This window comes from Festucalex cinctus, chromosome 6, assembly GCF_051991245.1.
Source record: "Festucalex cinctus isolate MCC-2025b chromosome 6, RoL_Fcin_1.0, whole genome shotgun sequence".
NCBI lineage: Eukaryota > Metazoa > Chordata > Actinopteri > Syngnathiformes > Syngnathidae > Festucalex > Festucalex cinctus.
In genome coordinates, this window is record NC_135416.1 from 22906134 (window position 1) to 22928998 (window position 22865).

General features: G+C 41.1%; 1 protein-coding gene across 1 annotated transcript; it reads left to right on the top strand.

Annotated features, from left to right (window-relative positions):
• Positions 1 to 700: 700 nt before the first annotated feature.
• Positions 701 to 22595, top strand: hpgd (15-hydroxyprostaglandin dehydrogenase). Its single transcript, XM_077525561.1, has 7 exons — positions 701 to 1064; positions 1387 to 1510; positions 4775 to 4881; positions 10050 to 10146; positions 14161 to 14237; positions 14338 to 14501; positions 18175 to 22595. Exons 1-7 carry the CDS (start codon positions 903 to 905, stop codon positions 18296 to 18298), a joined length of 855 nt encoding a protein of 284 aa, XP_077381687.1. The 5' UTR covers positions 701 to 902; the 3' UTR covers positions 18299 to 22595.
• Positions 22596 to 22865: the final 270 nt, after the last annotated feature.

Sequence of the window (22865 nt, forward strand, 5' to 3'; positions counted from 1 at the left end):
TCATGCCAAGTCTGTCCACATTCGTTCTACCCAGTCTGTCCACGCCATGCCCAGTCAATCCACGTCATGCCCAGTCTGTCCATGTCATGCCCATTCTGCTCACGTTCCATCCTGTCCAGTCTTTTCAGTCAAGTCAAAATTATTCTCATTCCTGTCAGTTTTCTCCCTGCCTGGTTTCTCCGCTTTTGGGTCCCTCCACAACGTGACACTTGTATTCAAGCTTGTATTCAAGTAGTAACTAGAGGAGCTGGTCTCTTCTCTTCCTTCTCGGACTTGGAGCTGTCTACACTGCAGCTGCTCAAGCCATTGTTACGTGAAATAATGCAACGTTTACCAAACACTACAAAAGAAACCCTGCACACACTGCTCCTCCTTTGTCTATTAACCTGTGTGAGTTCAACACCGTCAATAACAATGCGCGTTCTCACTATCTCATTAGAAACCACACTCTCAAACATGGGTTAGTTTAGCTAGGTACTTTATTGGACATTCTGGAAGAAATCGTGCAACGATAGGAAATGCAGACAGCTGCTAACAGATCCAAATGGTTTGCTCAGTTGTAGCCATTGAAGTGAGAAGCATGAAAGAGTGCTGAGAAAGGGGTGGGGACAAAGAAATAGGAGGAGGTAAGAGGGCAGGTACAACTGTTTGGATACATGTGTAATTATTATCCAACAGTTTACTTAGACTATATGACGTGCTCTCGCTCTCTCTCTCACACATACACAGTGCTTGTTCAGTCTGATATGCAGAAGGAGAGAGGAAGCCAATGACGAGGGGGGAGGGAAAGAAGGAGGTAAAGCACACCCCAAGCTAAAAGAGTAGAAAAAAAGAGTGAGCAAGTCTCCGAGTGCGTTAAAAGACAGAGAAGGTGTCAGATAGGTGTGTGAATCCTCAGGTAGATGGACAGAAAAACGAAAGCGACTGAAAGTGAGCGACAGGTTGACAGGGAGAAGTCGCTGTATAGGATCATGTCTTTAAATGGGAGGGTGGCTCTGGTGACCGGGGGAGCTCAAGGAATTGGGAGAGCCGTAGTCCAGTCCCTTCTACAGAGCTCGGCGAAGGTCAGTCCTGATCAATCTTACTGCTTCTTTTCATCACTTTGACGGTTGCTCACACTGTGGTAACATCATCGCCATTAATTAAACAGGTTTTCATGAACAGACACTTCTTGCACAACTCACTTGACTCTTAGCTTTTCTGCACAACCTGTTTTGACTGACTGCTTTGGCTTCACCTGCATGCTAACCCGCATCACTGCCGATGAAACATCAGTAGAAGTCTTTGGCTGTTGTGATGCAATGTTTGGGGATCTGTTGCATGAAACACTGACAATATTAGCTTCAATCCTATTGAAGTTTTACTGAAAGCTTTTGTGTCATTTAGGTGGCTGTGGTTGACCTGAACAAGACCCGCGGTGAAGAATGCAAGAAACAGTTGGATGCGGAATTTGGAGAAGACAGCAACACATTTATTCAGTGTGATGTTTCCATTGGGGACTCACTGAGAGGTAACTGTCAGTCAGCATGTGAGGAGTGACATACTGTGATAGGAAACGTTTAATACACTTACCGGTACTGCAGAACAGGAATCTCTCACCTTTGTTCTTTTGGTTTGAGCAAGATCAAATTCATAAAAAGTTTCAGTTGGTCAGCTTTAACTGCTAAGTGACTTCAAAGAAGAGTCTAAAAGCTGTAGTCTATGCTCAGGTAGACTTTGCAAGCATTTTCAAGGAGTGATTCCTTACTTCTGTGCTTGCGGAAGCTGACTGTTACATTGAGAGTGTGGGAAAGGCCGCCACAGACAACCTGTGACAATCTGGTCACTTTTGGATCCCAATGACAAGCAGCAATCAGAGTTCAGTTCAAATGAAGCTTGTCCGGTCTTGTATGTAGTCACATGACTGCTTGTTTCACTGCATTTCTGCTGTTGGTTCCACAGTGCGGCACGTTGAACATTGTGCACTGTATGCAGGGGAAATGAGGCTCTGAGTGAGTGAGATGACAAGCAAAAGGAAAGAGTTTTCGATGTGTGACACGGACTGTAAAACCCTGCAGCCTAACAACTGTGGAATGCTGTTTAATGTTGCTTCTCAATTTGTGATAGTGTCACTGTTGTCGAATAGTACGTGTCTACCTGAGTGCTCAAGGGATAACTTTTCTCAAGTCAGGTGTGTTTGTTTCTAATTGTGTGGCGGCCAAGTGTGGAATGTAGCTGCTATTGACACATGCAGGTTTTACCACCTGGAGTTTGTCAGTAGTTGATGAAACCTGATCTGTCCGTGGAGATAAACAACAAGCTGGTGGCTCATTGTGGGAGAGATTTACCGACTCTGTCGTCTTACACTGTTGTCAAGCTCTGACTTTATGAATCGCTTCCTCATTGTTCTAAATGGTAAGTTCAACATCCAATGTCATGAATGGGTAATAAAACATTCACGCCCTGATATTGCAACCAAATGTTGAACAGTTTATTGAAGTCCAACAGTATGTGAGTTATATGAAACTCACTGACACACACATACATACATACACATTAATAAATAAATAAATTAATTAATTAATCAATCATGTTATATATATATATATATATAATATATATATATATATATATATATATATATATATATATATAACGATTAACATTTTTGATCTGATCAATCACACTTTTTAATTTTGATTAATCAGCTAAATTTCTTACGTATTCGCGTAATATAAAATAAATACAAAATACCGTAATATTTTGACATTAACGCATTTTATTATCTGAAAGTTATTTACAAACATTGATTAAATGTGTATTGCTCAAAACGTAACAGCATCATATCAATTGGGTGCAATTCAGCAATGATTAATTAATTAAATGCAAATTACATTTTTTGATCGTCGGGGTGTTTTTTAAAGCGAAATTTACCACCGAGCACACCAACTGGAGTCACCCCGCTCATTTTGGAACAACAGGCGTAGGAAATGCAGTGCAATGACCTCATCACTGACCTGCACAGCCTTCAATGTAACCATCCGTGGTTACGTTCAAGGCGCAAGTGCAGTCAAAAAAAAAAGTGCGATTAATATGCGTTAATACGTGATTAATGCGACAATTTTCTGTGATTAATTAATCTAATAACGCTTTAACTTTGACAGCCCTAATTTATATATATATATGTGTAGAATATGCACTTAACTATCAACATAAATGTAAGGTTGATAATAGAATGCATAGATTACAAAATCCTTTGTTTAATTAATCAAATTAACTAATGCCAAAAATTAATGCATCCCACAACAAATATGACTGCATCTAGTATTTTCTCTGACCTCCATGACTGTTATGGATAGCGACATGTCTGCTAGGCCTGGAATTAACAAGTTGTCAGTCGTTTTTGGGGATGGGTGGATCGATACCAAAATATCGATATTTAGATCCAGCGTGTTCAGTTTTAAGTATTAGTCCCCAAACTAAACTATCGATATTTGCAATTCATTTCTTATAGTTTCATCCATCCATCCATCGGTTTTGTTAACCACTTATTCCTCACAAGGGTCGCGGGGGTGCTGGAGCCTATCCCAGCAGGCTTCGGGCAGTAGGCGGGGTACACCCTGAACTGGTTGCAAGCCAATCGCAGGGCATTAGTATATTTTCTCTATCTATATTATTTTGCTGTATTTGTGTGCATACGAGCTACTTTTTCCTTCCGCCTTCTGCACACATGTAAGCAGTGCACCGGCGTCTTATTTTATTTGATGAACATAATAAGACAGGGATGTGTCATAAGTCATATTGAATATGGATAGAGTAAAATGTGTCTATTACTCTGTCTACATGATATGTGAATGAGCTCAGCTGATTATTAAAGTATGCACCTCATCTCTTCATTCACGTTCCATAAACACGACATTGGATTTCAAATGAAACGGACAAGATTGCTTTAGTTGCAGACGTTCCAGCTTTCTTTTGAGGGGATTTACGTTACGTCATTATGCCTACGAGTTTTACAAGACTTAAGTCGTGCTATGCTAACATTGAATATCATCGAATATTATCAAGTTCCTGTTTGAAACAAAACACAAACTCAATCATGAACATAGAGATTTCCAGCCAGTTGTAATTCTGACGTTTGTTTTACGTAACAAATCTTGCGTTGGATTTGAAGACGCAATAACGATGTCCCTTGGTGAACAATGACAGTGCTCTGGAGAGCACTTTAGCGAGTCAACACAAACACTGCTGTTACAGTGTACAATTCAACAACAAGTAAATAGGCTTAACAGCACTTTCATTTCTTGCTCACCAGTCTGTCCCGATTCCACGTCACCCCACGGACGTGCTAACCACCCGACCACCGTGCCGCCCTATTTATATTTATTCCATTTAAATAAACTTGAGTTGAGTTGATTTATTCCACTGCAGTCTGGTTATCCTGCAAGGGGGATTACCACATCTGTGGTCCTTTCTCAAAGTTTCTCATTTTTCCCCTGATGGGTTTTTTGAGTTTTTCCTTGCCCTTTTGTGGTTCGATCAGATGATGTCGTTTATTTGTTAACTGTGGGCATGTGAAGCCCTTTGAGACTCTTGCGTGATTAAGGGCTACATAAATAAATTTGACTTGACTAACAGAATCATGGAAGTACTGTTTCTTTTATTTTGCTCTTGAGGTTGTTTTACAAACCCTGTATATTAAAGGATTGTTACAATAAAAATGGGTGTTAATTTTTGTTCCTTGTGATACAAATATGTGAAATCATTCACTAATGCTGTGATATCTGTCATTTAGATGCCTTCCAGAGCATAGTAGACCAGTTTGGTCGTCTAGACATTGTCATCAACAATGCTGGAATCAACAATGAAAAGAACTGGGAGAAGACCATACAAGTGAACCTGGTGAGGCGATAAAATGATAATCTGGAAAGTATTCGCAGCGTTTCGCTTTTTCCACATTTTATGTTACAGTTGCCACAATGCAAAATGGAATAAATTGACTCATGTATCACTTAAAATTCTACATACACCACCACATAAGGACAATGCACTTTTTAAAAAATAAATAAATTAATTAATTAATTAATCAATCATAATTAATTAATTAATTGTCTATTTATTGGAGGGAGTGGGAGTTCAAATGTATAAAAAATAAAAAACTTTTACATCACCTGTACATAGGTATTCACAGCCTTGCTCAGTACTTTGTTGATGTGGCTTTTTGAACATTTTGCCAAAAGCTGAACATATCGTTGGACAGTTTCACCCATTCATCTCGCAACACCTCTCAAGCTCCATGACGTTGGATAGCAAGTATTAGTGGCATTTTCAGATCTCTCCAGAGGTTTTTGATCAGATTCAAGTTTGGGCTTGGCCACTCAAGGCCATTCATTCACCGAGTGTTTTTAAGGTTCATCCATCACATTTTGTTGATGCTTTTTTTTTTTCATCCAAAAGCAGGCAGATCACAGTAATGCAAACCGAGAGGTGCTATTCTGTTCAGAGAGCAAGGAAGTCTTAAAACTGAATGTGTGGTGTGAAGCTTGGTAACAGCAAACGGCAGCCGACTGACACCAAGATGACAAAACGCAAGAACAAGAGAACTTAAGAGGAACAGCGAAAATTATTTCACACTTGTCAAACAACTGCCGGTGTTTTAAAAGTTCACGATGGTGGTAGATGCAATGTGTGAAGATGCACACAAATACATATAAGAGAGTTGGTCTTGCAAACTACTGCATGACTGTACAATAAATGTCATTTACTGGCTGAGCCCTGCGAGCAGACATGCTTATCTTTACCATCTTTGCATGTTGAGCTAATTAAGAGGAGGAAATTCCTCATCAACAAACCAGTGTGTGTTCTCCACAGGAACTGATGTATTCCAAAAAATTTCCAGAAGTAAAGTTGCTCTTTAAATTGTTGGCATGTTTAAAAGAAATGCTACTTTAAACATCTTTTTTTTCTTTTCTTTTTTTTTCTTTTTTTTTGAAGAGCTCAGAATTGTTCATTCGGTAGTCTTACCGATTCAACGTCTTGTCATCATTGCTCTCTTTTTTTTTTTTTTTTTTTTTTTTTTGTGTGTATGTGTGCGTGCGTTTGCGTGCGTGCGTGCGTGCAAATACGTATAAATTTGTACTCATTCATTCACCTAAAACCTTATAAATATCCCATTACCCTTCGCCTTAACCAGGTACTTCAGAATCTTGCCAGAGTCGTGAGATTTAAATGGTCAGGAGACCAGAGAAAAGGTCAGAAAAAAAAAGAAATAAAGAGAAAAGAAAGGTAAATCAAAGTGACATCCAGCACCGACCAAACACTTCCTGCCTTCCCCATGATTACAAAATCAAAGTCTTACGCCAACCCCGGAAGCCTCTAAATTCCAGCAAATTTAGCGAGATCTCAAGAGCCCAGAGGAAAAACTAAAGAGAGGAAGGAGGGAAGGATCGATAAGGCAGAGTGAGATCAATAGAAGCCAGTACATCCAATCCATCAAAGTGAAGTCCAGCACCAACAAGACCCCTCCTGCGTGGTTACAAAACCAGAGTCTTATGCCAACCCCAGAAACCTCATACTTCTAATAAATTAAGATCTCAAGTGACCAGAGGAAAAACTAAAGAGAGGAAGGAGGGAAGGATAGATAAAGCAAAGTGAGAACCACAGACACCAGCACCAACTGATTCAAGAGGCTGTGGGAGGGAGAGGGTACTTCTGTTGAGTTTCGGTAGATGCTGGTGCGACGGATCTGGCATGCATAAGGACCACCACCAAAGAAAGAAGCCGTCAACCGCGGTCCAGCAAAGCGAGCACCCCCCCCCCGGAATCCCCAGGCCGCGGCAGCACCAAGGCCACCCCCAAGCCACCCGAGCGGACACCGGTCGGCGAGCCGACCCAGACACCCGGAACACCCCCGCCCCAGCCCCGGCCCACACCCCCGAGCCCAAGGCCGCAGAACGAGGCCCAGCGGGCCCCCACAGCGCCCCACCGGTCCCCAGCCCCTATCCCCCCACGACCCCCCCGCACCCCACCCAAACCCGCCACCCACCACGACCCAGGCCCCACCACCCCCGACCCCCAAACCCCCGAACACACCCCGACCCCCAGCACCCAACCCCCCACCCACCCATACCTCCACCCCCCCAAACAAGCCGCCCCCCCCCGACGGCCGCCCCCCCCCCCCCGCGAACCCGGCCCCCCGCGAGAACCCCCCCCCCCCCCCCCCGGAAACCGGCACCGGGCAGCAGCGCAGAGAGGGAAGATGTGCCCACCCCACCTCCAGCCGCGCGAGATTTGCACAGCGGCGGGAGGGGGGAAGCAGAGGAGGAAGCACCAGGGGAGAAGGCGGAACACCAGAACACCGAGCCCGGTGGGGAGAGGCCCCGGTCGTCACGCCAGAGTACTAGTGACACCTAACCCTGTTACTGAGTCCGCCAGCTCGCCGACTGGCGAGCTCTTCCCTTACACCGTGAATGTGGCCCCACCCAGTGTATATACAAGTGTGTGCGTGTGGTGCATTAAAATTGGGAGCAGGTGAGTCGGAGCAGAGGGAAAAAATTTCCCCTACTCCGACACACCCGTATCCCCCCCAAAAAAATGAATATGTATATGTGTGGTGCATTAAAAAAGGGAATGGAGGGACAAAGTGGTGGGGCAGGGACACAAATGGGGGGGACCACAGCGCTGCCAGGCACTGCAGTCCATCCCCTCTGATGGCTCCCCGCCCCAACTCACCCCTCCCCTTGGACGTGAGGTGCATTAAAATTGGAGGGGAGTTGAAGGGTGAAGACGGTGTTTCCACCCTTCCCCACCCCACCAAGAAATGTGTTGTGTGCCCTATGTGTATATTTACAAAGTGTATAGTGCAAGCTAGTGAAGTGAGTAAGAGGAGCGACCAGCGGGGCCTCACCCAACCCGGCGGGTGTAGGTGGCACGCCCGCCCCCCAGCACCCCCACCCCCACCCGCCCCCCACCTCATCCACCCGGCACCACAATGGGCGGACAGCCAGCGCAGCAGGGCTACCGGACAGCCCACCGGCCACCGGAGCCCGCCCGGGGCGCCAGGAGTTATACCGGAGTGGGGCAGGCCCCAAACCCTCGCCCGGCCCCCGGAGCCCGACGCCCGGGCCGGGGAGGGAGCCCCAGGCCCAGGGAGAGGGAGGGGGAGGGGCCGCAGGGCAGACAGGGAAGGGGGGGGGGGGCGGGGGAAGCGGGGAGAAGACGACAAGAAGGCGAAAGGGCGGCTGCAGGGCAGGAGGCGGGGGGGGAGAGGAGGAGGGAGGGCGACAAGGGAAAAGGGACCGGGAGGCAGAGGAGGATGGGCGGGAGGAGGCGAGGAGGGAGAGGCGACGGGGGGGAGGAAGGGGGAGGGGAGAGGGAACCACGGGGCACACCGGAGGCCCACCCACCCCGAACCGCGCCGCCGGGCACGGAGCAGCGGACCGCGCCGGGACGGCACCGCCCCGGGCACCAGGGGAAGCACCCCAACACCGCACCCCACAGGGGGCCCAGGGAGCGGCCAAGACGCAACCGCCACCGAGCAGACAACGGGGGGGGGCATAACCACCCCCGCCCGACCACAGGGGACGGCGTCAAGAAAATTGACTAATTAGCATGCAGTAACACCAAGTGTTGATGCTTAGTGCCCACTAGAAATAGATCTTAAGGAGTTATTGAGTATAGTGTCGTATAGTGTGGTATGCTCGAGCCCACTAGCAGCAACTAGGTTCCTGACTATATAAAAATAAAAACAATCAGATACAAAATACCAAATACAGGAGCAGCGAAAACAGAAGTTGTAACGATGTGGTGGCTCTCGTTAACAGGCAGAATCTTGGCAGGATTAAGTTGCCAAATTGAGATTAAAATATTCTATGTACATAGACCATATTTGTTTAAATCTTGATACTTGATTTTTATTTAAGGCAGAGATTTTTTCCATTGAGATATAATTTATTAGTAAGTTTAACCAGTGGTCGATATTTAGAGATTGTTTATTTTTCCAATTGACAAGGATTATTTTTTTAGCAATAGTAAGGGCTATAAATATAGATTGAGATTGTTTACATGGTAGCTCAGTTATTGTTAAGTCACCTAGTAAACACAATCTTGGAGATAAAGGAAGCCTACAGTTTAATATATCAGCGAGCTTTCCCAAGATTTAGTCCAGAAATGCAGCACTGGAGTACATGACCATAAAGCATGAAGATAAGTATCGGCAGTGTTTTGTGAGCACTGGAGACAAATGTCGGAGTCAGAGAGTCCCATTTTTTTCATCATATATTGTGTAATATATGTTCTATGAAGTATCTTATATTGGATAAGTTGCAAATTTGTCTGTTTGGTCATTTTAAATACATTTTCACAGATTTGGGTCCAAAAGTCTGGTTCCGGAACTATAGACAAGTCTTTTTCCCATTTTAAAGTCGGTAAATACGTTTTATTTGTGTATAAAAATAACTTATATATTTTTGATATTTTCTTTATTGTTGTTGGAGAAAGCTTTATAATATCTTTAGCTAAGACAGGCAGTTGGAGCGTATCCTGAAGTGTTGGGATTTGTTTCTTAACCATATTTTTAACTTGCAGATAATGTAAGAAATTTCCCTTTTTTATTTCATATTTCTGGACCAAGTTTGTATACGATATAAACTTATTATCTGAGAAAAGATGATGAAGGTGTGTAATTCCTTTCTGCTCCCATAGGCTTAAATGGAACGACTGATTATTAAGTTGAAAGTCGGGGTTATGCCAAATGGGAGAGAGCCCACAGGGCGCCAATTGGGAGTTTGTAATTTCTAATGCCTTCCACCAGGCAGTCAGGGTGGCGGCTATCATTGGGTTTTTAAAACAATTATGTCGTCTTATTGATTTTGTAATAAAGAGTAAATCTGACAGTCTAAGATTATTACAATCCTTCTGCTCCAATTCCAACCAACAGTTAGTATCTCTGTTGGCTACTTTAAACATCTTATTAAGAAGTTTTCCAACTCAGGATTAGAATTCCTGCTTGTGAGTTGCACTTCTCTGTTGTGAAGAATGTCACCATGATGAGGCTGTCCCTTTCTTTCCAGACTTCTGTTATAAATGGGACGTACCTGGCTCTGGAACATATGAGTAAGGAGCATGGAAAGGAAGGAGGCATAATAATCAATGTGTCTTCGATGGCAGGTAACAATTACACATTGGAATGGAGATACTGTTAACATGCAGACCAGGGCTGGGCAATCTCGGTCCTCGAGTCCTGCATGTTTTGGATGTTTCCCTTCTTCAACACAGTTGATATATGATCAGCTCATCAGCAAGCTCTGTATAAGCCTGATAACGATCCTGTTGATTGGAATCAGCTTGTGTTGGAAGAGGGAAACCTACAGGACTTCGGCCCTCGACGCCCGCCCCTGCTCTCGTTAGATAGATTTTATTTTTTTTAATCCACATATCCATTATATTAACACTTATCGTCAACTTACTGTCTAGCCACTGAAAGTGTGCTTCCTTACGGAATGATTCCTCTCTGGTAATCGCCCAGAAATGGGTGCAGGTCAGGGCCAGGACACGGATTGCTCCTTCACCATCATTCAGGACAGCAAGAATGAAGATTGAGCGTAAAATCTCCATTTGTAGCTGTGAAGCATAAACTAAAAATAAGCTGGCCTTCATCATCAGTATGTTGATGATGATCATCATCATCATTATCCTCTTCCAACAAGGGTAGTGCAATTAAGAATTCTTCATCAGCATGTTATGTAGCAATCACAATTTCTGTCACTTTCATATTGTAGATGCCTTGCCTAGATCATAGCTACATGATTCACTGATTAAGATATAATCTCAGTCTACACTCCATGTTATAAGTGTTATTAGTTCATAACTGTCCTTCATCTCCAAAATTTGAAATAAATACTTAAATAAATATTGTTGCATGCCTGTCGGATGGAAATGACCACTCCCTCTGAAGAAGGCTTGACTTTGGTCGTTGGAAGGTGACGTTCCTCCTTAACTCTTTGACTGCCAAACGTTATCCAAAAAACAACCCAGTGTGCCAGCTGATGTCGGAGCATTTTCACTCATCTTTCAAGGGAAACAAAATATTGTGCGCTACGACTACATAAACATGACCTTATTCCGTTCTTTAGTAATCACCATTTGAAAATAGGTCATTTGAGTGACATTGAGCGAAAATGGGAAAAAAAAAATAGAGAAAACAAGCTATTTGTGATGATTTTTTTTTTTTTTTGCACAACAGCAACTTTGACACTAATATATTTTGTTTAGGGACACTGAATTAGATTGAAAGTGATCAAGACTTCTATTCCATTAGATTTGTCAGGTTTCATTGTAATTTTCATACACAGTCAGCCCATTGAAAACTTATACAATGCTGCCATCTGCTGGCTATAGTTAGTGTTTTTGATTTCACAACTCATTGACCATTGATCTGTCATCCCATCTGTAAAATTGACAAATATTATATTCCCAAAACATACCAGCATGAATTTAAAAAACAAAAAAACAAAACTGTAGGCCTACTTATATACAGATTTCTTAACGCTCATGTCACCACTGATTAAAACTCTTTTTATTTAAATTCCACTGTTAAATTTAGGTTATCATTTTGTACAGTACACACATCTTGTTCCATATAAAAAGCCGACAGTGGGAAACCACGGACTTATGGAGCAGCGAGGGAGACATGGAAGAAAAACATTTACGTTCCTCTACTTCCTCCTCTGCGAGGGAATGAATGCAACATTTTTAGCATCCTATGTGCTACATTCATTCAATAAAATAAATGTCCACTTACTTCCTGCTCGCAACTAGTCATTTTTCAAAGTTTGTTTCCTACAACACGTAGCGACCGCTCGCTACAGACGACACTGGACTACGACAGCAGCTGCGCTTTACGGGAAGAATCGGGTTTAGGGGCGTGTCGTTCCGTGAGTGAGCCGTTTCCTGTCTGCGATCTGCAATCAGACCCTTCTCAATGCTTTGTCTGGTCCTTTGCCTAGGCAGAAAGGCCCTCAATAAGCTAGGGAAAGGCAAAAACCTTCACCATGATAAGGTGAAGTCTCAAGGCGGATCTTTTAATATTTCTTGCGAGGTTATTAAACGTATGATTACCATATATTTCGGATTATAAATCGCAGTTTTTTTCATAGTTTGGCCGGGGGTGCGACTTATACTCTGGTGCGACTTATGTGTGAAATTAACACATTATTATTAGAGGTGTGCAAAATTTCCGATTCTTAGATTATTCACGATTCGGCCGTGGAACAATCGAGAACGATTCACAAACATCCAAATTCCGATTATATAAATATGCCAAGGGAAGCGAAACTAAAGTGACCCGAGCGAAAAGTACGCGGAACTGAAACGCAGTAGCGCGCGCGGTCTTCGGGACGCTTTTTGGGACGGACCGAGAGTACACATCCACAACTCACGCCTCGAGATTCAAAACAACAACAAGCATGGCTGAGCTGACCAACCCACCTCTTCGTGAGATCAGACCTGCTCCGAAAAGGCAAACAACTTCAGGCGGAAGTATCAGCTAGCTGGCTGCAGTGCGTCGGTTAGCGTTCTACAGGGCGCCGCGCAGTGATACGAACGAACGAACAGAAAAGTAGTGGCTGGCGGTAATGGCGTCTGACTTTATTCAGAAAAGAGTATTGTGGTGGAAATGTATCACGCTTTTGAAAACAAATAGTTTTTAGAAGAAAAACGCTTTATTTCCGAGACCCCAGCCAGCTTGCTGGACTATTTTATTTTTTATTTTCTTCTCGTCCAACGTCGAACTAGAACGCGTGTCACCGAACGCTGTCAGAAAGAAGTCAGTGCTGATCGCACACACGGGAGGTGAGGATCAAATTGAGATTCATGTTAAAAAAGCCGAACGATCCCATTAATGTTTCCACGTTCATGTTTACACAAGTTAAAAAGCAGAAAAGCACTTGAGGGTTTTTTTTTTTTTTGTACCTCTGAGAAACTTTAATGTTTACATGTTCATCTTTACACAACTTAAAAAGCAGGAAAGCACTTTTTTTTTTTTTTTTAGGCATTTGTATTGAAGTAGTAGTTCACATTGTCTTTCATTTATACCTCAATGCACTTTTGAGTGGATAAAAATAATATATTTTTGCTCAATGCTATGTTTTATTCTGTTGAAGACTGAATATACTTAAAAGCTGTTGTTACAGAATGAGGACTTGAGTATTTTATTTACTGTTTTGAACTGTTAACTTGATACTGAAATAGTAGTTTATTTAGGCCTGAGAGGACTTTTGTACTATTTTTGTAACTAATGTACGAAACATTAAAAGCACAAAAATACATTGTTTTTTTTTCTGCTGCCTGGGGGGGGAAATCAATAATCGTTTTATAATCGAATCGTAGCCTCTGAATCGTAATCGCAATCGAATCGTGAGGTGCCCCAAGATTCCCACCTCTAATTATTATATCATTTCACATGTTATTTTCACACTAAACCGCAAGAGGGCGCTCTAGGCCTGTGTTGATAAGTTCAACATTGCATCGTCTACCTCCCGAGTTGGGGGAGTTGTTTAAAAGTGACACCGAGGATGAAGATTTCATTGGATTTAGTGATTTGGAGTAAAACTGATAGTTTGGTAAACTTATTAGCATGTTCTTTATGCTAGAGTTATATGAATAACTTGTAGTGATGGGAACATAATTCACCCACGGTTGGGGCGAAGGGAGAGTTCCGGGTGGGAAGGTTTTGTTATGTGGAAAAGGGGAGTTAGCCTGTTAGCTTCTAGCTGAGTGGGGAGTTGCTGTTAAGACCTCAGAAGCTGATGTCAATAAAACACCAGCCTTTGGCTCCGTGCTTCAACACTCCGCCTCCGAGTCCTGTCACTGCTCTCTACAAACTCTTAATATGTTACGTCGTGACTGACATTACCAGGCATGTCAGTCATGTAACGTTAGTATACCGTATACTTATTCAGCCTGTTGTTCTCTCTTTTATTCTTATTTTAAATTGCCTTTCAAGATGACATGTATGTTTTTGGTGTTGGATTTTACCAAATAAAAAAAATGCGACTTATATATGTTTTTTCCTTCTTAATTATGCATTTTTTGGCTGGTTCGATTTATAATCCGGAGCGACGTATAATCCGAAAAATACGGTAACATGAACACAGCTAATGTCTTTTATGCTTCTTTCTGCAGCCTTCCTGCACTCTCCTCACCAACCAGTCTACACGGCCACAAAACATGGAGTCATTGGTTTCTCCAGGGCCATGGCCGTAAGAAGAAAGCACGACATGCACCGCACACGCGCACACACCGTTAGTAGCCTTTGACCATGTAAAACCAAATCTATATTGGAGTGTCATTTTTTTCCAGGATGCATCTTCTCAGAGTGACTACGGCGTGCGTATCAATGTGCTGTGCCCTGCCTTTGTTGACACGCCTCTGCTCCACTCAGTAGAACAGGAGGAAAATATGGGGAAATTTGTCAAATACAAGGATGATTTCAAGCGCAGCATGAACAAGTTTGGAGTTTTACAGTGAGTCTGCCTTCTGACACATGCAAGCATAAGTAATCCATTATAATGTTACGACAGTGAACAACTCAGGTTGACAAAGTTGTGAACACTTATTTTGAAACTTTCTTCATAGGATTTTATATTTATACAGGGTGTTCCAAAATGGTTGACCCCATTCTAAATGCCCATATCTCGGAAACTACGTGATGAATCTTAATGAAACTAAATACACTTTATGTTGAAGGTCATAAGTTTTATTGGTTAAATTTACAAGGAAAAGTACAAATATTTGTTGGTTCTATGACAGATTTTCATAAATGTTCAATACCAAGTGGCAGGTTATATATTGGAATATACAGCCCAAGTGCTTTTTAGGACGTTCAGAACTTCCTTTCCTGTGTTTTGTGTAAGCTCGATGTTACACATAAAAACTTGAAACGTTTCTACACAAGATGTGAAAATTTGAGGTCATTCCAACGAAAATTGTCAAAATTATTGGCCTACGAAATGGAGTCAAACATTTTGGAACACCCTGTATATATATACGGTCCCGTCGCCATGGGCGGGCCTTGGGGGTCCGTGCCCGCCCTGTCAGTCAGCCGTGCCCGCCCTAGCAAGATGACTCACCAACTATTCGTCCTATCAGTCACGTAAACTTGCGCCTTCTGTTTCAAGTAAAGCATGGCGTGCCAGCCAACCACATACCTCCTTTCAAGTTTGGTTGTGATTGACAACTAAGCGAGCCAATGACAATCAGGATCAGGAGGGATGGGGTGGGGTGGGGGGAGACGCGCGCTCTGCAGACGTGCCTTAGCCAAATCTACTTCCGGGTAGATAGTGCGCATTTGCCGGCTGGCGCTGGCATAAAGACTGAGCAGTGAGCACGTCGTGCCTCGATCCAGCATGACACAGTTGACATCAATGGGAATCCTGAGTCCACTGGTTACGTTTACAAGTGAGTGGCAAACTTTTATTTTAATTAGTCAAGCCACACAGCACGGATGAATTGTAGCAATACACAGTATGCTGTTAACAGACCCAAGCAGTCACACAACAACTAAGGAGCATAAAATTATTTATCACTAAAGCAGTTGCAGTACAATGTGAGTTGAATTCTCTTTTTTTATTGCCAAGTTTGTTCATGTTGATGACTGTCACTAAGTTCTAATTTTAAAAAAAACAGCACTTTACACATCCTTTTGGATTGATATTCTGCTTAGTTTTTTCACTGAACCCATATGTTGTTTCTGTATATCATCGACATAACTCAACCTTATTTCTAAATCACTTTAAAACATCAATTGCTGCATACAAAGTGCTGTGCATGGAATAGAAATGAGTCTTTTAGTAGACACAGGTGAAATAAAATAACACAAAATAAAATTAATTAGAGTAAATATAAGTAGATAAGTATACACCCAAATAAAATACTAAAAAAAAAAAATCTGTACAAGTATAGAAATAAAATAACACAAAATACAGAAGGCACCATAAAAAAAGTAAAATGATGTGAAGTCTCATGCTGAGTCAAAGATCAAAGAATAGAGATGTCTGGCAAAAATGAAAGGAAATTTTGTCCATATCGTACAGCCCTAATCCAACACGCAAATGAAGGCTACTGCGAGCCAATTCCAGATAGAAGGGGCTGGGTCACAGAGTCATTCATTCGGACATAGTTGTTTACAGAAGTGAAGAGTGGATTTGTTTCAAATGAACTTTTGAGTTGAATAAATGCAAAATGAACTACACATTTTTTTTTCAGTTTGTCTTTTAGATTTCGGAACGAACTGCCGCTTTTAAGTGACAGAAAATATTTCTGAACACTTTTGCAGTTGTCACAATGCCGCTGTTCAACCTGATGAACATTAGATTTAGGTTGAGAAAGTGTACCCCCCCAAAAAAAGGTAATGCCCCCCCTACAATTTCTTTCTGGTGACGGGTCTGTATATATATATATATATATATTGTTTTTTCAATGAAAAACAGGAGATGACATGTTTTTGTTCAAAAAACACTGCCTGGGACACTGGGGGAGGGAAGGGCCTTTCCACACGTCAATGTTTGGAACGTAGCCTATGTGTAAATATCTGCTGATCCACAAACTCACCAATTCACAATCAGAACTGAATCTTTAAAAATGGTAAGTCATGGTAAATGCCCACACTTAAAAAAAAAAATAAATGTGTGACTAATTTTGAGACAAATCTCTCCACATAGGAATCTGAGGCATATGTATTGACTCAATGTATTGACTGAATGTAATACCAACATCAACAAGCTTACATTTAGAATCACACAGATAACTATCCCAATTAAACAACCTTGATGTATTAACATGCATTGCAAAAGGTTGTGACCATTATTAAATTAATGAATGCAGGGTGCCCAGATTTAAAGGCCACAAAATGAAACAAAATGCAAGAATCACCCATTTGTGAAGAAAAAAAAAAAAGCCTTCAGGTACGTAATCCATACCTAGGTTTTAGGGATGCACAATAATGCTATTTTCAACCGATACCGATAACCCAATAATTTAGAGGTGCCGATGTCGATAACCGATAAGTAAGCTGATAATTGTTTGTAAAATTAACTTGAATACAAATATGCTTTCGAGTCCTACTATAAGTCTAACAAATACATTGAAACATTGCATAAACTTGGCACAATGTTTCAATGTATGTAAAGCACCATGAAGCTGAATTTTATTGAAATGAGCCACAACAGAGATGGATCAACGTGGCATGTCTATAATTATTGCTGGATTTCTTTATTATCTGGTTTATCTGTATGAAATCAAATCACCGATAATTATCGGCAGAATTCTCTATTATCTGGTTTATCTGTTTGACGTCAAATTGGTCGATAATTGCCGATAATTATCGGCCACCGATATTATCGTGCATCACTACTAGCTTTTAAAGATTAAGGAAAAACCCGTGTTGAAAAAAGTAAGGAAGAAAGCACACTTGCAAAAAATAACAGTAGAAAATTAAAAATATATATATATTGTAAAATAAGAAAATTATTACTTCAAATAAGCAAAATTATCTGCCAAAAATGTACTTAAATGTACCTGTAAGATTTAGGAAAACAAAAAAATAATTCTACTCCCATATCAATCACAACAGACTACAACAGACAACAGAGAAAATAGTATTTTTATACAAAAAACAAGTTATATTGACTTTTTCCAAGCTGTAATAAACAGAACTATTTTCTTAAAATGCATATGTATTTTTTTTACTCTTTGATAACTTTGCCTGCAGGAACCACCAAGATCTTTTATGACCCAATTCTGTTTACATTCCTATTTCAGTCAAGCTGTTTTTGTTGCCGAGTAGGGAAAATGTTTTGGGATTGAGGAAATTCATGTGTATAAGTAAAGTTAATCAGCCGACAAGTGGCTCGTACCACTAAATTGCTCATATTCAAGATGCAGTGGACCAATAGTGTCGGAGGTGATTGTGAACAAGTCGGAAAGTCAAACTACTGAGGCCGATTACAACAGTTGCTACATTGTGAGGACAGTGTTTTGTGGTTTAATGTAAACTACTGATAGAGGTATTTAATAGTAAACAGCCCACCTCCAGAGACATACAAGTGAATGAGCCAGTACATATTCCCTTATAGTGTATGCTCATCCACATGATTAGTTTTTAAAACACCATTTAACACCATTTTGCCCTATCTGCAGGCCATCAATGATCGCAGAAGGCATGATGAGATTGATCACCGACAGCAGCCTAAACGGTGCCGTGATGAAGATTACATGCTCCAAAGGAATCCACTTCCACACTTACGAACCAATGTCTGCTTGATCATCACCTAAAGGATTGCCCCTTGTTGAAAAGAATTGTGGTACACGGATGTAACTGAATGAGAACAGTGATACGTCGGGACAACATGCGGTGGCTGTGTGGGAGTCCGATCAGAAAAGAATTCACAAATGTTTCGATTCTACCAACAAGTGGCTTGAACACTACAAAGTTGTACAATTAAAATAATTTCTATAATATAATATAATTAATAACAGCTTTGCTACACAACATATTAATCATACAACATTCAGCAAACCAATACTGCAATACAGTGACGCTCATATATATATATATATATATATATATATATATATATATATATATATATATATATATGTATATATATATATATATATATATAGTAGGGTTGCCAACTGTCCCATTTTATGCGGGACGCCCCGTATTTTTGGGCTATTACGGGACCTCAAGGAGATCTAAGGAGACACGTATTTCTGTGACCACGGGAGGTTTATTGTACCGTGCAATAATATGCAGTAGTAGTCTTTTCAGTGTTGTACAGCTAAAGTTAATCATGTAGCGTCAAGCAGTGTTATTATTAACTCATTCACTGCCAGCCCAGTTAAAATTGATCTTTTTTTTACCTGTAGAGCCATCAATGGCACAGAATGAGTTAAAACTTGTAACTATTATTACTTAATTGGTAAGTAATATTTGCACAAAAATTAAAAACACTGTGGGGTTGTTTGCATTTATTTTATTAAGAAACTTTTGTCTTTCCAATTGCCACACATTGAGTAGTTATACAGGAAATGATACATTTTGAATATATGCATGTTTGTTTGTTTACCTTATTATCACGTGTGTATGAAATGGAAACAGCTGCCACAGTTGTGTTTAGATTATAACAGAGAAAATCAAAAGTTGTTGCATTAAAGCTCTGGAGTAAGTGGAATGAGCAGCAAACTATAAAATCAAGGCTATGACTGCTCATCATCTGTGGCTTTAATACATGTACTTGTGTATATTTTTATATATTGTTTTTGCAACATATAGGGGATTTCAACAAGTAATTGTAAAACCCTATTATGCTAACAACCATTTGATATTGAAGGCAAAATGGATCACTTAAGTCTCTATCCTTATTATTGATGTTATGTAGTAAAGCAGACGGAACTGGAGCTTCAGTCAACACAGACTTACAAAGATTTCCAAATAACAGGCGGTTTTTGCCAAAACATGTTAGGCTTCCACAAGACAGCTGTAGCTGAAGTGGAATTTCATCTTTCAGTATTACAGCTACATTCAAATCAACTAACAAATACTTCAATATTGAGTGTATACAAAGAATTCCATACTCAGAAGAACATTGCTATTTAGTTATATTGAACACAAATGTGCAAATACCCAAAGAGACATTAGACATTAGTCTTAATCCAATACTCAACCAATCATGGTGTGGTCTCGACAATCCCAAGCTTCCAACAACAAAAGGTGTGTTGTTACCACTGACTTATATGACTGGACTGTCAATAGGTCCGAAGCCAGAAGGCAACCATCTTACGTTGCCATTTTCACTGACAACTTCTGTTATTTTTCACTTAAAACATATCAGTGCGTGTTTTTCGCTAGGATCCCTATATGGAGTCATGAAAGCCTTGCAAAGAGTTAACTTCACTCTTTGCATTGATCATTCAGAGTATATTACTGGAGCTCAATATTGTGAATTGTGACTCACTAGGGTTAGTTTTGTGCCGGGGTTCATCTATGAACTTACAGTGAATAAAAAATCAGGAATAAACTTGATTAATAACCAAGATGGTGCAGACACGAGTGGTTGCCTTGGATATGCATTATCTGGCATTGTCATTGTTTTTGTCATTTTTGCTCATTCTTTGTTTTTGTCATTTTCACTAGTTCCTGGCAACCCTGAACCATATAGTTACACGAGAGACTACGCATCAGGAAGTCTACTCTCTACCTTTTTACGCCAACTTTCATAAATCCACAGCATTTTTTGGCGACAGTAACCGGAGGTGCAGCAGCCTTCTATAGAGCATAGTTGCAACGCATACTACCAGCATTGTAGGCAAGCTCCGACAATATGGATTTTGAATTCTGCTCCCATTAATTTGATTTTGATTCATCTTGCCCAACTAGGCTCCATGTCCAACGAAATGGTTGAGCTTCTCCTCCTGACAAGTCCACTTTGCACTTTGACGCTCTCTGCTTCACTGAGACGTGGCTCAGTCTATATTTTGTTTAAAAATGTAAAAGATTGTGTTGAATGAAAGAAAGAACCAAGAAGTAGCAAGGGACTACACTAGCCACACCCACTTTCTTGAAAGACATGAGCAAAGTCACTCTTCGGCACCTGAAGTCTACAACCCCTAGCAAAAAGTACGGAATCAGCAGTCTTGGAGGAGCACTCACTCAGACGTTTTATTCTTTAGATCAAACTCAGATAAAAAGCATGAAACTTTCGTAAGGTCATTCCAAAGTGCAACATCTTGGTTTTCAGAAACACATGAAGAAAAAAACATTGTGTGTTACTTTTATAGAGTAAGTGCAAGGAAATATATATGGAATCACTCCATTCTGAGGAAAAAAAATATGTAATCATAAAAACAGACAAAGAAAAAATCAAAACACCACTAGTACTCAGTTGCACCAACTCTGGCTTTTATGACAGCTTGCAGTTTCTGAGGCATGGACTTTATGAGTGACAAACAGTATTCTTCATCAATCTGGTGCCAACTCTCTTTTGATTGCAGTTGCCAGATCATCTTTGCAGGTCGGAGCCTTGCTGTGGACCATTTTTTTCAATTTCCACCACAGTTTTTCAATTGGGTTGAGATCTGGGCTATTTGCAGGCCAAGACATTGACTGGATGTGTCTTTCTCCAAGGAATGCTTTCACACTTTTTGCTCTGTGGCATCTTGGAAAATGATTTCATCATCCCCAAACATTTTTTCAATTGAAGGCATAAGAAAGCTGTCCAAAATGTCAATGTAAACTTGTGCATTTATTGAAGATTTAACCACAGCCAGTGCCTTTGCCTGACATGCAGCCCCATATCATCAAGGACTGTGGGAATTTGGATGTTTTCTTTAGGCAGTCCTCTTTGTAAATCTCACTGTAACGCCACCAAGCAAAAGTTCCAGCGTCATCACCTTGTCCAATGCAGATTCGTGACTCATCACTGAAGATAACCTTCATCCAGTCAGCCACAGTCCATGATTTGCTTTCCTTAGCCCATTGCAGCCTTGTTCTTTTTTGTTTAAGCGTCAATGATAGTTTCCTTTTAGTTTTCCTGTATGTAAATCCCATTTCCTTGAAGCCATTTTGCACAGTTCTGTCACATACATTGACTCCTGCTTCCTCCCATTTCTTCTTCATTTGTCTTGTTGTGCATTTTCTGTTTTCAAGACATATGGCCTTTAGTTGTTTGTCTTGACGCTTGGATGTCTTCCTTGGTCTACCAGTATGCTTGACTGTAACAACCTTCCCATGCTGTTTGTACTTGGTCCAGATCTTCGATACAGCTGACTGTGAACAGCCCACATCTTTGGCAACCATACGTGTAGAGTTACCTTCTTCAAGAAGTTTGATAATCCTGTCTTTGGTCTCAAGAGACATCTCCCTTGTTGAAGCCATGATTCTTGCCAATCCACCTGGTCCAGTAGCCCTCCCAGGTGTGATAACTGCACTGTTTTTAACTGCTAACTCACGAGTTGATGTCATTTGAGGCAAGTGCCCAATTAAGGAAAGGAAATTGACTGGGTGTGTCCTTATTTTCTGCTCAAAATGGAGTGCTTCCATATTTTTTTTTTCCTCAGAATGGAGTGATTCCATATTTATTTCCCTGCACTTGCTCTATAAAAGTAACATTTACTGATCAGCACAATGTTTTTTCTTCATTTCTTTTAGTGTTTCTGAAAGCCAAAATGTTGCACTTTGGAATGACCGAATGACTGTTTCATGCTTTTTATCTGACTTTGACCTACAGAATAAAACGTCTTTGAGTGAGTGCTCGTCCAAGACTGGTGATTCCATACTTTTTGCTAGGGGTAGTATAATCATATCAAATCATCAGGTTTTTACCGCAACGACGCAAGTCATTCACTACTATCTCTCTTGTTGAATTTTACTCCGTATCAGCCCACCGCCACTGTTTACTCACGGACTTGCATATGAATATTTTAAATTTCACATGTGCGTACTCATCACGTCCGGTTTTCACTGGATCTTTTCTGTCTGTCTGGTCAAGTTTGCCTCGCCTCAGATAATTTTGTGTGTTTTTACATACTTGGCCAATAAAGATGATTCTGATTCTGAATCTCATTAGTTTTTTTTGTTTTTTTTAAATTGAATCAATGATATTATCCAAGTTCTTCAAGTTTGAATTTTGTATATTTCATTAATGGGCAATATGTTGCGCACAGGCTAAAGATTTTAAAATACCACTGACGGTCACACCCACCTAAGGGAGCGAAATTCATTCTCAACCCTTAGTGCCAAGCAGGGAAGCAAATGGGTCCCATTTTGGGGCCCCTGAGGAATGAACCTACGACTGCCCATCTCAGGACGGACACTCTCCCACTAGGCC

Bases quoted from the DNA above. Each gene is read 5' to 3' on its own strand.
- hpgd (XM_077525561.1), top strand. From the start codon at position 903: ATGGACAGAAAAACGAAAGCGACTGAAAGTGAGCGACAGGTTGACAGG. The intron at 10,147-14,160 runs GTAACAATTACA...TTCTTTCTGCAG, and splicing joins CAATGTGTCTTCGATGGCAG to CCTTCCTGCACTCTCCTCAC. The intron at 14,502-18,174 runs GTGAGTCTGCCT...CCCTATCTGCAG, and splicing joins AACAAGTTTGGAGTTTTACA to GCCATCAATGATCGCAGAAG.